We start from the raw sequence: 16,484 nt of genomic DNA on the forward strand, positions 1-16,484 counted from the left end.
CTCGGTGAAATCGAGATCCCGATCGGTGAGACCGAATTGTCTAGGGTTTCTGGCAGTGGCTAGGTTAAATGATATCGGTGGCGCCGGATAGATCAAATCGGTGGACCGAGTTTGACTTTTGGTTTTGGACAAATGTGGAAATGAGAAAGTGGCTGAGGGTTTTTGGAGCAATATCACTAAACACTTTGAGCAAGTAGACCATTAAGCAACACCTCATCCCCTTTTAATAGTATTGGCTTTTCTATGGACTCAATGTGATCTTGGATCACTAAAATGAAAATGAAGAGTCTTGAGCTTTTGCCAATCTTTGTCCTTAGCATTTGAAGGGGTTCCACATCCTCTTGTCCTTGCCACGCCATTGTTGAACTCATCTGAGATATACTAGATGAAAGTATTACTCCAACAAGAGATATGTTGATATTAATTACCAAAATCACCCAGGGAGCACTTGTGCTTTCAATATCCCCCTTTTGGTAATTGGTGACAACATACATCAAAGCTTTAGATAAAGATATGAAGAGTAACAAGTAAAGCTTTGGAAGGACATGTAACATGCATAGGCTCCCCCTACATGTATGCAATCATGTAAAGATGGAATATAAGAACATGTGAGTGCATAAGCATGTCAGAGCAAGCAATGAGTTACATGTATCTTGGCTATATGCATCAGAGCAGATGATGTAAATAGAATAGGTGTACCTACATGTTCATGAATCCTTCTTGCAAACAATATGTGCAGCAGCAAGAGATCATCATGCATGAGTGTGATGCATATACTTACCTTATGGTCTTGAGTTGGCTTTGGAAGAGATGAACTTGAGAAAACAGGGTTAGATAACACAAGAACACTCGAAATAAAGCAAGTTCAGGAAACCACAAGAGTACCAAGACTGGGATGACATGTAACGGGTGGGTACTTAGTACTTCATTTGGATATAGACATGTCCCCAAGGATTAAAAATATGCAATGAATTCCAGCAGATTTTCTACCCTAGATATGAACTCTTTCTCCCCCTGAATCTGATATTGGATAATGGGAGAAGGTAGGGTAAGAGAAAATCAGAAAATCAGAGCATGAAAAATTAAAGCAATGAAACCATATATTGACATGTCTTTCCCCTCTTAAAGACATGTGACTTCTCTCCTCTTATTTTACTGGCATCTGGAAGAGTTAGGATGTACTCTCTTTCCCATGTGATAAGCTTTGATGTGCTCTCTCTCTCTCCCCCCTTTGGCATCAATTTCCAAGAAGGAAACTTCTGAAGCATGAGTCAATTAGGTTTGGTCCTTAAGACACACTACAAAGCAACATGTAAATTAAGATGCGAGTAGAGGATAAAAATCATTGAGTGGAGCTGGAGAAGAAATGAAATATGCAAGGGCAAAAGGTTTTCTCAGCAGTGAAATCGGTAACGCCGATCCGTTTTCATCGGTGACACCGAGTTGGCAGTGTCATGGATGAGGCATATCGGTCAGATCGGGTTAGTCCTCGTCGGTAGTACCGATGAACTGTCTACAAGTAATCCCTGTAGTTCGGTCTAGCCGATAGGCATGAATCGGTGAGTCCGAGTTCAATGTAGAGGAAAAATCTTGTCATCTCAGCTCACTTGGCAATTGGAATCTCACAAAGATTTGCAAGGAATTAACGGAAAGTTTTGCAACAAACACACAAAAGAAAAGAGATCTAGATGAAGTTTTTTTATAAGAGGAACAAGATAGCAAGAATCATATGCAAAAACACAAAGCAAAGAAACACTAAAGAACTTCATCTAGAGAGGGGTCGGCGATAAAGTCACCTATGTTAGAGTATATTGACCGAGGAGTCAAGTGATAACACTTGATTATAGGTCATACTCATCGAAGCTCAAAATGGGGTTATCATTTTTCGTTTAAGCATTTTGATGTCTTCACATCTTGTAGAGTTTCTTTGTCTCAGACTTGGAGTAAAACTTCTCTAAGATGGAATAACATACCTTGAGTGGTGTTGATTTTGATCATATAGTCGAACTTGTGTTGGATGCTCAAGGTTGATGTAGTTCATCAAGAGTTTGGAGCACCACTTGATAGTTTGAGTTCATCTTTCTACATGGGTTAGTCTTGCTTTTGAAGAGCACTTGTGTATCCAAAATAACAATCATGAATTGATATATAGAAATTGTCAAAGGATATGTTGAGTGGATTCATGCTTCCTTATATTCGACAACCATATAGTAGAAACTTGGTGATGTAGAGATTGCTCAAGATGTGAGTGCCTTGCAATCTCATAGATTTGGGTCATCCAAGTACCTACAAGGGTTAGATAACATGCAAGGTACAAGAATAGATCCAAGACATATGATCATCATCTTAAGAGAAATACCAAGGATTAGTCATAGAAGGCTCATGTGTTGCATGTATCCAAATGGAGTTTCTACTCCAAGTTTGAGGCATCAATGATGTTCAATTCATCTCTCAAACGGAAAAATACTTTCTCATCGAGCGGTTTGGTAAATATATCCGCCAATTGCTTATCGGTACGAACATGCTTAAGATTGATGTCTCCTTTAGCAACATGATCTCGAATGAAATGATGACGAACTTCAATATGCTTAGTTCGAGAATGTTGCACGGGATTGTGAGAAATCTTAATAGCACTCTCATTATCACATAGCAATGGAACATGTTTCACATATATCCCATAATCTTTAAGAGTTTGGGTCATCCAAAGTAACTGAGCACAACATGATCCGGCGGCAATGTATTCCGCTTTGGCGGTGGATAAGGATACCGAGTTTTGTTTCTTGAAGGACCAAGACACAAGAGATCTACCAAAAAATTGACAAGTACCCGAAGTGGACTTTCTATCAGCCTTGTCTCCGGCATAGTCCGAGTCGGAGTAGCCAACAAGATCGAAAGAAGACCTCTTAGGATACCAAATGCCAAAGTTTGGTGTATGAATTAAGTATCTCACTATCCTTTTCACGGCTTTAAGATGACATTCTTTAGGGGCCGCTTGATATCGTGCACACATGCACACAATTAGCATAATATCGGGACGGGAGGCACATACATATATAACAATTAACCACTTATAGACGGTAAACCTTTTGGTCAACCGGTTTGCCATCTTTAGTCAAGTCAAGATGTCCACTAGTAGGCATGGGTGTTTCCATACCTTTGCTTTCTTGCATATTGAACTTCTTGAATAAGTCCTTGGTATACTTTGTTTGGGAAACAAAGATACCTTCCTTAGTTTGCTTGATTTGCAAACCAAAAAAGAATTTGAGTTCACTCATCATAGACATCTCAAACTTCTCCGACATTAGCCTTCCAAACTTTTCACTAAAATGAGGGTTAGTCGAACCAAATATGATATCATCCACATAAATTTGGCACACAAATAATTCATCATTAACCCTTGTAGTAAAAAGTGTAGAATCAATTTTCCCAATTTCAAAGCCTTTTTCAATAAGAAATTTGGTCAAGCATTTATACCATGCTCTAGGAGCTTGTTTAAGACCATAAAAAGATTCGTGAAGTTTGTAAACATGATTAGGTTTCTTGGGATTAACAAAGCCGAGAGGTTGTTTAACATAGACTTCCTCCTCAATTTCACCATTTAGTAAAGCACTTTTAATGTCCATTTGGTATAACATGATATCATGGTGATTGGCATAAGCAAGTAAGATCCGTATGGACTCAAGTCTAGCAACGGGGGCATATGTCTCACCATTGTCCATACCTTTGACTTGAGTGTAGCCTTGGGAGACGAGACGAGCCTTGTTGCGTACAACTTGTCCATCCTCATCTTGCTTATTCCGAAACACCCACTTGGTTCCAATGACATTTTGGTTGTTGTTCGGCTTTTCTACCAATGTCCACACTTGATTCCTCTCGAAATTTTGTAGCTCTTCATGCATGGCGTTCACCCAATCCAGATCATCAAGAGCTTCTTCAACCTTCATAGGTTCAATACTAGAAATGAATGAGTAATGTTCACAAAAGTTAGCCAAACGAGTTTTAGAGCGAGTAATTCTCCCGGTTTGAATATCATTAAAGATTTGTTCGACGGGATGGTCTCTTGAGACTCTTGCTCTAACTCGTGAGAGCTTTTGTTTGGGTCGGGGTGGAACATCCTCTTCATTGTCTTCTTCTTGTTCTTCTTCATTGTTGTTGGCGTTGTTATTCTCTTGTGGAGGTGGAGAAGGACGTCGATGAGGTTCATCTTGTTGCACTTCCTCGTTTCCTTCATTTTGACGTGTTCCACTTGTGGATGCCTCCAAGTCAACTTGTGGTTCACCTTGTCGTGAAGTTGAGACTTCCACTTGAACGGACGAGGTACTCTCCTTCACCTCCGTTGGACGAATCTTGCCAATGGACAAGTCTTGAATTGCTTTCGAAGGGTCTTTGTCTCCTACATCAATTGGCAATTGCTCTACTTGCGAGCCGTTAGATTCATCAAACTTCACATCTACCGTCTCTTCAGCCTTTCAGGTGAAATTGTTGTAGACACGGTAAGTGTGAGAGTTTGAGCCATAACCAAGTAGGAAACCTTCATGAGATTTAGGGGCAAATTTCGAACGACGCTGCTTATCAAGAATGAAGCACTTTGAGCCAAATACTCGAAAGTATCCAATTTGGGGTTTGTTACTGGTAAGAAGCTCGTATGCCGTCTTGCCGAGAAGCTTGTGGAGATATAGTCAATTTGTTGCATGACAAGCTGTCTCAACCGCTTCCGCCCAAAAGTGTTTTGGCGTCTTGTATTCATCAAGCATCATTCTTGCCATCTCAAAAAGTGTCCGGTTCTTTCTCTCAACAACTCCATTTTGTTGAGGTGTGTACGTAGCCGAGAACTCATGTGAAATCCCTTCTTCGTCAAGAAAGGTATCCACATTGGCGTTCTTGAACTCCGTTCCGTTGTCGCTCCGAACCTTCTTGATCTTTACTTCAAATTGATTTTGGGCCTTCCTGATCTTTTGGACCTGCGATTTATCATCAAAAAAGAACACCCACGTAAATCTTGAAAAATCATCAACAATGACCAATCCGAACGAGTTACCACCGAGACTTGTAGGCGTTGGGACCAAAAAGATCCATATGAAGTAGCTCGAGTGGTCTTCTCGTGGTCATGATGTTCTTCACGGGATGAGTTCCTCCAACTTGTTTTCCTGCTTGACAAGCACTGCAAAGTCTATCCTTGTCAAATATAACATCTTTAATACCAAGTATATGATCACCTTTAATAAGCTTATCAAGATTTCGCATGCCCACGTGACCTAACCTTCTATGCCACAACCAACCTTTAGAAGATTTAGCAATTAAGCAAGTTCTAGGTTGAGCTCTTTTAGTGAAGTCAACAATGTATAGATCACCTCTACATATACCCGGTAAAGACCATATTATGATTATCTCTTCGAAACACTTGGCAATCTACTTAAGTAAATAGGACATTGAAACCGAAATCGGCTAGTCTAGATACGGAAAGTAAATTATAGCCAAGAGATTCAACGAGCATAACATTTTGGATGGAGCTGTCATGTGAGATAGCCACCTTACCAAGGCCAAGCACCTTACCCTTTGAGTTATCACCAAAAGTGACATACTTTCGGGGATCATTATTTTTAGCAAGCTCTCGAAACACATCCTTGTCTCCGGTCATGTGATCGGTACATCCACTATCAAGAACCCATTCCTTTCCTCCAGCCATGTAACCACGAAGGTTAGCCATAAGACCAAAGTGTCTCATTGACTCATCAAGATCAAAGTCATTATCATCATCCTCGTCATAATATCCATGTCAACATCGTCTTGTGATTGATCATCACCTAGAGAGAGTGATTCATTAGATTTATGACCATGACAATGTGCATCTTTATGAATTCTAATGACTTGAGAAATGATGCTACTAATGACTCCAACGTCTCCTTTGGCACGCATGAGGTCACGAAGCTCAAATAGACAATCACCAAATTTAGGACCACTAGGATGCATTTTATGAAAAGCAATGGACTTTTGAAGTATCTCATCTAGATTTTTTGAGGAATAGTTTGGAAAGCACTCCTCAAGATATCTCCATATGGTATAAGCACATTCAAATGTAGTCAAGCACACAAGCAAATTTCTAGTCAATCCTCTAATGATAAGATCAATAACTCTAAGGTTGTGGGTCATGTCAAGATACTCATCGGGGGTAGGATGCAAGGGATCAATGGGAGGCGCACAAGGGCTAGTAATATACTTGTTCAAATTATATTCATTGAAAATCTCAAGCATCTCATTTTTCCAAGCACTATAGAACTCTCCATCAAGCATTGGCACTCTACGTCTAATACTCTCAATCATAGACTCATGCATCTTCCTCCAATGGTGATTAAACCAAAGCTATGGAGACCAAAGCTCTGATACCAATTGAAAGGATCGAGAAGAGGTGTCTACCAGGGGGGGGGGAGTGATTAGACCCTCAACAAGCAAAAGTAGCAGTTTTTAAGTTCTTCAAGTTGAGGTGGAGTTTTAGCACAAGTTTAAGCATTCACAATACATTTCAAGCAAGCATGGCAAGAGTATGAGCAGCGGAAAGAGTAAAGCATGCTAATTGCAAGAAAGTAAAGGGATGGGATTGGAGTGTGCAAACGCAATTAAGACACGGAGATTTTTGCCGTCGTTCCAATAGGTGGTGCTATCGTACATCCACGTTGATGGAGACTTCAACCCACGAAAGGTAACGGTTGCGCGAGTCCATCGGAGGGCTCCACCCATGAAGGGTCCACGAAGAAGCAACCTTGTCTATCCCACCATGGCCATCGCTCACAAAGGACTTGCCTCACTCGGGTAGATCTTCACGAAGTAGGCGATCTCCTTGCCGTTACAAACTCCTTGCTTCAACTCCACAATCTTGTCGGAGGCTCCCAAGTGACACCTAACCAATTTAGGAGACACCACTCTCCAAAAGGTAATAGATGGTGTGATGATGATGAACTCCTTGCTCTTGTGCTTCAAATGATAGTGTCCCCAACACTCAACTCTCTCTCTCTCTCACACAGATTTGGCTATGGTGGAAAGATGATTTGAGTGAAAGGCAACTTGGGGAAGACTAGAGATCAAGATTCTTGTGGTTGGATTGGAATGTCTTGGTCTCAACACATGAGTAGGTGGTTCTCTCTCAGAAAATGAGTAGTGGAAGTGTAGGCATGTTCTGATGTCTCTCTCTTGAATGGAGAAGTGGTGGAGGGGTATATATGGCCTCCACACAAAATCCAACCGTTACACACATTTGACCCAACTCGGTCAGACCGAATAGAAGAACTCGGTGAGACCGATTTAGTTCAAAATGTGAACGTTAGGAATCTCGATGGGACCGACATGATCAACTCGGTGGGACCGATGTGTTAGGGTTAGGGCAAAACCTTATCTCGGTGAGACTGATTGCATGAACTCGGTGAGACCGATTTCAGCAAAGAGCAAACAGAGAGTTGGTCAAGCAAACTCGGTGGGACCGATTGCACATTTCGGTGAGACCGAAATAATTACAACATGTAACAGAGAGTTTGCAAGGCCATCTCGGTGAAACCGAGATCCCGATCGGTGAGACCGAATTGTCTAAGGTTTCTGTCAGTGGCTAGGTCAAATGAACTCGGTGCCGCCGGATAGATCAAATCGGTGGGGTCGAGTTTGACTTCTGGTTTTGGACATATGTGAAAATGAGAAAGTGGTTGAGGGTTTTTGGAGCAATATCACTAAGCAGTTTGAGCAAGTAGACCATTAAGCAACACCTCATCCCCTTTTAATAGTATTGGCTTTCCTATGGACTCAATGTGATCTTGGATCACTAAAATGAAAATGAAGAGTCTTGAGCTTTTGCCAATCTTTGTCCTTAGCATTTTGAAGGGGTTCCACATCCTCTCGTCATTGCCACGCCATTGTTGAACTCATCTGAGATATACTAGATAAAAGTATTAGTCCAACAAGAGATATGTTGACATTAATTACCAAAAATCGCCCAGAGAGCACTTGTGCTTTCACCTAGCCGCCGCCGGTCCAAGTTCTTCCCTCCTTCCTCCCCCCTCCTCGCCGCCGCCTGATCCCGCTGGCGGGCAAAGCCCTAGCGGCGTGGGCGGCGGCGAGGCTTCCTCTCTCCTCCGCGCAGTGGTGGATGGCGCGGGCCAGCACCGTCGGGTGGGGGCGCTGCGCTGCGTGGGGCGTGGCTGCGTTTGGCGGCGAGCTCGCTGGCGTGGAAGGCCACGTCGGAGATGGTGGGGTGTGCCGGGCGTGGCGGCGCCAATTCGGGGCAGTCGAGACCTCCGGCTGCTCAGCTGCGTAAGGCAACGCGGGGAGATGGCAGCGACTTGGCTGGGGCGCCGCGCGGGGTGTTGGCCGGGGTGGTGCTCCCCAGCATGCTCTGGTGCGAAGCTGGTGGTGAGCCCTGTGCTTGGCAAGGAAGCGGTGGGGCGGGGCTGCCTCTGATCTGGCGGCGCCGTGCTGTTGGCTTCCTGGTGGTTGCGTGCCCGGTGTGGTTGCTGCTCCGGTCGTGGGTGGCCCCACGACAGCTTGGCAGGTTGGCTGCGGCAGCGGCTAGCATGTTTCGGCGTCAGCTCGTCCGTACGCGGCTTGTGTCGGCCTTCGATCCCTCTCCTCGTCGTCCGGGCGTTACTTTCGTCGAAGGGTTGGCCCTCTCCCAGCTGCGGTCCATCGCTCATCTCACGGCCGGTGTTGCAGGACCGAGCTCGTCTCGCGCCCGGTGCTGCAGGACGGGTCGATGGAGGTCAGTTTTGGCCGGCCTATTGGGTCTCGGCGCTGGGGGCCGCCCAGGGGTGTGAAAGGCGGGGCCTTTCTGCTCGTCTCTTTGGTTGGGGTAGCGGCGGGTCTCGGGTGAGGTGGTGTCAAGGTCTTGGATGACGGGGCGGCAGCCTAGGTGGTGTTAGCGCGGTGCTCATGGCCAGAGCCCGTGGCTCGGTCTGCCCGGTGGCCATAGCCGTGTGGGCAGCGTGCTAGCTGGGGTGTGGCGTTCGGTAGCGGTGAGTGTTGGCCGGGTGAAAACCTCTATCTTCGGACGGACCGGCGGCAGCGAAGCTCGTTCCCTTCTTGAAGGCGTTGTCGCGGCTCTCATTGCCCGTCGTGTTGCTCCTCTGATCCTCGGATCGGGAGGTGGTGGCGCTCCGGTGTCGTAACCTTCCTGAAGGCGCCCCCTTGGAGCCCACGGTTCGTCGTATGCAGCTTCATATCTTCGCGGTGGCGTGTTCACGGTTGAAGGCCCCGGTTGCTCTTGTAGTCCTAGGGGTGGTGTTGCCGCTCTCAGCACCAATGTATCCTGCGTTGGGTGTGTGCGTGTGTTGTGTTGGCGTGTGTTTGTACCGGGTTGTTGATGATTGTTGCTTTATATATAAAGCAGGGCGAAAGCCTTTTTTGGTAAATCTTTAATTTCAATGAAATCTTAAACTTCTATATATATTGATCTTGCAAGACCGTACCAGTATTAATACCATCAGTCTACATGATATTATGGTAAAACTACCAGGATTTATTAGCTTCTACCGAAACGAGTCGTCATCACCTGATAGGTTGGCCACCATCAACCTCTGAACCAAATGAATCCAATAAAATTTCATTCTTGTTGGGTCTGGCCTGGCCGCCCTAAGTATCTCCCCCATGCCATGACTTGACTTAACCATATTCTCCCTCTGTAAACTAATATAAGAGTGTTTAGATTACTAAAATAGTGATCTAAACACTTTTATATTAGTTTACGGAGGGAGTACTATATGAATAAGCAGTCCAGACGGATATAGGTGACGCTCAGTCCCTCACTATTTAGCACATCTAATTACCATTTGTTGTTTATAAACAAACAGGTATAACAAGCCACTTCAGTCTTCGGTCCGTGCCGTGACTAATGGAACATTATGGGCTCTAAAGCGGGAGGATTTCCGGGGAATTCTGATGTCAGAATTTTCAAACATACCATCACTGAAGTTGCTCCGATCTGTACAACTGTTTACAAGATTGACAGTGCTTCAGCTAAGTCAACTTGCCGACTCACTTGTTGAGGTATCATTTGCAGATGGACAAGTAATAGTAGACAAGGTATACTGCCTGAAAATTGTTTTTTTAATGAAATGGAAGCTTTTATTGATTGTTTGCACCATATCAGGGAGATATAATCACAAAAGAGTTAACTCCCCACCTCTGCATCTGCAATGCACACGGCCAAAAGAAAACATATCGGCATGCTCTTTTGCAAACTTATGGGATCCTTGAATAGTTATTAATTGTTTCTTTTCTTTTTCAGGATGATGACGTCTCTTCTCTATATATTATTCAAAGAGGCCATGTGAGACTTACAGTAGCAGCTGATAGGTTAAATTCAGATTCGTGGGATCTTCTTAGTACTCACGGAAAGCAAGTCCAACAGAGTCAAGAAAGTGGTAATTATGTGGTTGAGATAGATGAGGGAGGTCACTTTGGAGAGTGGGCTCTCATTGGAGAGACTATCACATTTACTGCTAGCTCAGTTGGTGATGTGATCTGTTCTACTATAGCAAAAGAGAAATTTGATTTAATTGTTGGGTCCTTGCCTAAACCATCACAGGCTGATTCCAAGTACTGTACATGTAACATATTTTTCATAGTCACCCAGGAGATGTTTCTCAGCCACTGAGCTTATCATTTCACGACATATATGCAGGCTTAAAAGTTCTCTTATCCCAAAGGAGAACCAGCATTGTGCGGATGACGATTTGCCCTTCAGGAGGGTTCAGCTATCTGATTTGGTAGGGGGTTAGTATTTCAATTTCTTTTCTCTAATGTCAATGTTTCTATCAGGGGAAAGATTTGGTCAGATCATTGCTGATGCATGGCTCTATATATGTTCACAGGAATGGAAGGAGTGCATATATGCCGCTGATTGCAGCGAGATCGGTCTTGTCCAAATTAGAGGCTCTGGTATGATGATGAATTCAGCTTGGCTGTCCTTTGTTATCAGATGTATCAATTTTCTAACAGCCATACATGACTTTTAGCTAATCGTGTTCTGTTTCCTTTGTGCTAACCATCAACCAGACAAGATGAAAAGCTTCAAAAGGTTCTACATTAAGAGGGTAAATGATCTCCGTAAGGAAAAGCAGGTGTTTCAGGAGAAAGACATGATGAAAACTTTGAGCAAATCAGCTTGTGTGCCAGAAGTTTTATGTACTTGTGCGGATCAATCATACCTTGGAATACTGCTGAATTGTTGCCTTTGTTGCTCACTGGCTTCAATACTTAATGCACCACTAAGTGAGTCATCCGCACGATTCTATGCAGCTTCAGTTGTTGTTGCTCTAGAAGAACTTCATCGGGTAAGATTTTCATTTTCTGCACTTGAGAGACTAATAGGGCAGCCGGGTGCATGTAGCTCCCGCTTGCGCAGGGTCCGGGGAAGGGTCAGACCATTTTGTGTCTTTTCTGCAGACATTAAAAAAAACTGTATTATGTTTCATATTATGAGCTTATCTACAATATGCATCTAAGTATGTACAATATTTCAGAGGTCTATTCTTTACAGAGGTGTTTCAGCAGATATTCTTATGCTCGACCGATCGGGATATCTGCAGGTGATTATCTGACCTTAAGGTATCTGGTGATAGAACTACCATTTGTTGCAGAGAATGTTCATGTTTCTAATAAGCACTTTTTGAGGAATGTAAAACTAACACACATGTTCATCTAGCCCTAAGACCATAGCATACAAATATATAATCCTTCTTCGACCAGGACAAATCTTGATTGTTGCGTAGTTTCTAATTTACTAAATTGACATTTCATGTGACAGGAGAGCAGATAGCATCGCTGTTCTAATGATAAAAATGTATTTATGTGTGACAGATAGTTGACTTCAGGTTTGCGAAGAAGTTGGAAGGTGAAAGGACTTACACAATATGTGGCATCGCTGACTCTCTACCTCCAGAGATTGTTCTTGGCAGGGGGCATGGGTTTACTGCTGACTGGTAAGTGGTTATCTACCCCCATTTTTGTGTAAGACCTTCCAAATTATGCGTGCTGTGAATTATTGTTGTCATGGATGTCTTTGTTGTTGTCATTGTTGCCGTCGGTGTCAGTGCCGACATGCCCATTTTCCTCTAGAAGGTGCTTTCAGTGCCGAAAACACAGCAGATGGAGACATATAAAAACCTAATCTCTCCCAAGAAGCAAGATTGAAGTAGATACGAAATTACAAATTCTCTTCAGGAAAGAATGCACATTAATATTTTTTGCACTACATTCTTCAGCTGGAAAGCTATGAGTTTGCGATTTGTATGTATATCTATAGTTCTGTAAACATTAACCAATCGTTATTTTGCTTTTGTATGATCAGGTGGGCGCTTGGAGTATTGATTTATTTCATGCTGCAATCAGACATGCCATTTGGGTCCTGGAGGGAGAGCGAGCTAGAACCTTTCGGTAAGATTGCGAAAGGTCGCCTAATTATACCATCAGCTTTCAGTGTGGAAGTTGGTGACCTTATAACCAAGGTTGTACCCGCGGTCCAATGTTTGTACTTTCATTGTTCATATATATCTTTGACCTTATTTGTTCTATGTGCAATAAGGCAACTCAATTTTGTGGTTTCTCTGGCCAGCTACTTGTGGTAGATGAAAATACACGCCTTGGAGCCACAGGTGCTGACGCTGTGAAGGAACATCCCTGGTTTGATGACATTGACTGGAAACAAATAGCAGATGGCACTTCAAGAGTACCTCAAGAAATCTCTAATCGCATCGACATATATGTAGAAACTCTTCAGCAGGATTTAACAGTGCCCCCTTCCATCCTGACTGAAGATCCTGCTGATATGACTACTCCAGAGTGGATCAAAGATTGGTAATTTCAGATGAATGCTGACAGATTGCTGGTGCTATTTAAGAAAACTTCTTTTGATTTTTTGCGAGCATTTTCATATCTTGTGAAAACAAGATATCTAGATGATTAAACGTAGCGAAGTTTTGTCAAAAAGATAAATGGTCAAGCTGCAATCATTTCTTTAGTGCCCATCAAAACGAGAAAATAGTGATAAATTGGTTTCTAATAAGGCACCAACATTGGATTGTAAGGTGGCTAATAATCCATATGATACATATGTATGGATATCCGTCTTTCATTTGTTAATTATTTTGCAATTTTCATCTTTTGCTATCCATCTGTGTGATTTTGTTAAAAAAATTACGAGAAAAAACAAGAGCCGTGTGTCCGAAGGTACTTGGTTGTAACTTGTGCTCTTTATGTAAGACGAGGATTCAACATGGGTGGCTGGTGGCGGCTCTTGTGTGATGAGGCAAGCTTTGCCATGAAGGTGGCGGAGGGCAGCCTTCCTGGAGTGAAGCCAATGAGTGGGGTGAAGGCTTCAGGGCGCCTCCCCGATATTCTCCCTGTATCTTCGTAAAGCCCTTTGAGGTATTGGTGGGGGCTCGGTGGGGGCTTGATGCCCATCGCCTTCCTTGAGCATGCTCTTCAAGCGTTGTGCAGCTAATGATGATGGTGTCGACGAGGAAGGCGCCGAGCTATCGAAGCGGGTATCCATGATGTTCCTGGCAATGATGATGACTGGTATGTTGTCCCACCTACATCAAAGGTATGTATGGTAGTGTGCCCGGAATATTGTTGTCCCCCCACGTGCTCCTCGCGTGACCTTCAAGGGTCACACCTTGGTGTAGAGCCTCCGAGACATTTGTCGCCTGGGTTGCGAATTTGCGGAGGTGGCTCATGTACTCCCATGGGGTCGTCTTCTCTGCCCCCAGGTGGTGATAGGGTGTGCCTGCATGGGATGAAGTGAGATGGAATCTCCCATGACATTTTTGATAGTTGGTTTCTTGAGCTTGCCCAGGAAGAGCATTTCCTTGACACCCCCCCCCCCTGCGAGGGGCTTACTTGGTTGTTCGGGCTTCCGCTGGCGACGGAGGTAGCTTGCAAAACAATAGCAGGGCAGCCTTGGGCTCGCTTCCTTCTTCATCTCGATGGCTTAGGGGCTACCTTGGCGCCTTGCCCTGCGGTGCTCGAGCGCTCAAAGTGACTTCTTCAAGCTATGAGGACCATTGTGCCGGCTTATGTTTGCCTTTTGGGGGCGAATAATCTTCCTTGCTACATGGTGCTGGGTAATGTTGCATGGAAAGCAAACATTTTTCTACGCACACGCAAGATCTATCCATTGAGATGCATAGCAACGAGGGGGAGAGTATGTCTACGTACCCTCGTAGACAGTAAGCAGAAGCCTTTAACAACGCGGTTGATGTAGTCGAACTTCTTTGCGTTCCAACCAATCGAGTACCAAACGTACGACACCTCCGCGTTCAGCACACGTTCAGCTCGATGACGTCCTCCACCTTCTTGATCCAACAAGACGGCGAGTGTTGGGGAACGTAGCATTTCAAAAAATTTGCCTACGATCACGCAAGATCTATCTAGGAGAAGCATAGCAACGAGCGGGAGAGTGTGTCCACGTACCCTCCTAGACCGAAAGCGGAAGAGTTTAGTAACGCGGTTGATGTAGTCGAACATCTTCGCGATCCAACCGATCCAAGTACCGAACGTACGACACCTCCGCGTTCAGCACACGTTTAGCTCGATGACGTCCCTCGAGCTCTTGATCCAGTTGAGGCCGAGGGAGAGTTCCGTCAGCACGACGACGTGGTGACGGTGATGATGAAGTTACCGGCGCAGGGCTTCGCCTAAGCACTACGACGATATGACCGAGGTGTGTAATTGTGGAGGGGGGCACCGCACACGGTTAAGACAAATCTTGGTGTGTCTTTGGGGTGCCCCCTCCCCACATATATAAAGGAGGAAGGGAGGAGGAGGCCGGCCTAGGAGGAAGCGCGCGAAGGGGGGCAATCCTACTCCAAGTAGGTTTGGCCCCCCTTTCCTATTCCTACTAGGAGGAGGAAAGAGAAGGAGGGGAGAAGGAAAGAGGGGGCCGGCCCCCAAACCCTAAACCAATTCGGTTTGGGCCTAGGGGGGCGCCCACACCTTGCTTGCTGCCCTCTTTCTCCACTAGGCCCCAATAAGGCCCATAGACTCCCCGGGGGGTTCTGGTAACCTCCCGGTACTCCGAAAAATACCCGATACACTTCGGAACCTTTCCGGTGTCCGAATATAACCTTCCAATATATCAATCTTTATGTCTCGACCATTTCGAGACTCCTCGTCATGTCCGTGATCTCATCCGGGACTCCGAACAACCTTCGGTACATCAAATCACATAAGTCATAATACAAATCGTCATCGAACGTTAAGCGTGCGGACCCTACGGGATCGGGAACTATGTAGACATGACCGAGACACATCTCCGGTCAATAACCAATAGCGGAACCTGGATGCTCATATTGTCTCCTACATATTCTACGAAGATCTTTATCGGTCAAACCGCATAACAACATACGTTGTTCCCTTTGTCATCGGTATGTTACTTGCCCGAGATTCGATCGTCGGTATCTCAATACCTAGTTCAATCTCGTTACCGGCAAGTCTCTTTACTCGTTTCGTAATGCATCATCCCGTAACTAACTCATTAGTCACATTGCTTGCAAGGCTTATAGTGATGTGCATTACTGAGGGCGCCCAGAGATACCTCTCCGATACACGGAGTGACAAATCCTAATCTCGATCTATCCCAACCCAACAAACACCTTTGGAGACACCTGTAGAGCATCTTTATAATCACCCAGTTATGTTGTGACGTTTGATAGCACACAAGGTGTTCCTCCGGTATTCGGGAGTTGCATAATCTCATAGTCAGAGGAACATGTATAAGTCATGAAGAAAGTAATAGCAATAAAACTAAACGATCATTATGCCAAGCTAACGGATGGGTCTTGTCCATCACATCATTCTCTAATGATGTGATCCTGTTCATCAAATGACAACACATGTCTATGGTCAGGAAGCATAACAATCTTTGACAAACAAGCTAGTCAAGTAGAGGCATACTAGGGACACTCTGTTTTTGTCTATGTATTCACACATGTACTAAGTTTCCGGTTAATACAATTCTAGCATGAATAATAAACATTTATGATAATATAAGGAAATAAATAATAACTTTATTATTACCTCTAGGGCATATTTCCTTCAGTCTCCCACTTGCACGAGTCAATAATCTAGGTCACATCGCCATGTGATTTAACACCAATAGTTCACATCGTCATGTGATTTAACACTCTATAGTTATCATCGCCATGTGATTAACACCCAAAGAGTACTTAAGGTGTGATCATGTTTTGCTTGTGAGAGAAGTTTAGTCAACGGGTCTGCCACATTTAGAGCCGTATGTATTTTGCAAATATTCTGTGTCTTACAGTACTCTGCACGGAGCTACTCTAGCTAATTGCTCCCACTTTCAATATGTATCCAGATTGAGACTTAGAGTCATCTAAATCAGTGTCAAAACTTGCATCGACGTAACCCTTTACGACGAACCTTTTGTCACCTCCATAACCGAGAAACATATCCTTATACCACTAAGGATAATTTTGACCGCTGTC

The 16,484-nt window shown here is 44.2% G+C and overlaps 1 protein-coding gene and 1 pseudogene across 10 annotated transcripts in view; both read left to right on the forward strand.

Annotated features, from left to right (window-relative positions):
- LOC123144421 (protein phosphatase 2C and cyclic nucleotide-binding/kinase domain-containing protein) overlaps nt 1–13,135 on the forward strand; it is a 40,506-nt gene extending 27,371 nt beyond the window's left edge. For 4 of the 10 annotated variants that reach the window (XM_044563553.1, XM_044563555.1, XM_044563554.1 and 1 more), the window contains 9 exons: nt 9,825–10,056; nt 10,262–10,572; nt 10,658–10,742; nt 10,848–10,914; nt 11,032–11,309; nt 11,499–11,564; nt 11,836–11,957; nt 12,326–12,482; nt 12,590–13,135. In XM_044563553.1, coding sequence (XP_044419488.1) covers nt 9,825–10,056; nt 10,262–10,572; nt 10,658–10,742; nt 10,848–10,914; nt 11,032–11,309; nt 11,499–11,564; nt 11,836–11,957; nt 12,326–12,482; nt 12,590–12,835 — 1,564 coding nt within the window. In that variant the 3' untranslated portion in view covers nt 12,836–13,135. Of the gene's footprint in view, nt 1–9,824; nt 10,057–10,261; nt 10,573–10,657; nt 10,750–10,847; nt 10,915–11,031; nt 11,310–11,498; nt 11,584–11,835; nt 11,958–12,325; nt 12,483–12,589 lie in introns of those variants that run through there. The other 6 variants (XR_006471437.1, XM_044563556.1, XR_006471434.1 and 3 more) reach the window with 6 other exon arrangements.
- Nucleotides 6,993–9,817, forward strand: LOC123144422 (uncharacterized; annotated as a pseudogene).
- Nucleotides 13,136–16,484: the final 3,349 nt, after the last annotated feature.

Source organism: Triticum aestivum, chromosome 6D (genome assembly GCF_018294505.1).
Source record: "Triticum aestivum cultivar Chinese Spring chromosome 6D, IWGSC CS RefSeq v2.1, whole genome shotgun sequence".
NCBI classification, from domain to species: domain Eukaryota; kingdom Viridiplantae; phylum Streptophyta; class Magnoliopsida; order Poales; family Poaceae; genus Triticum; species Triticum aestivum.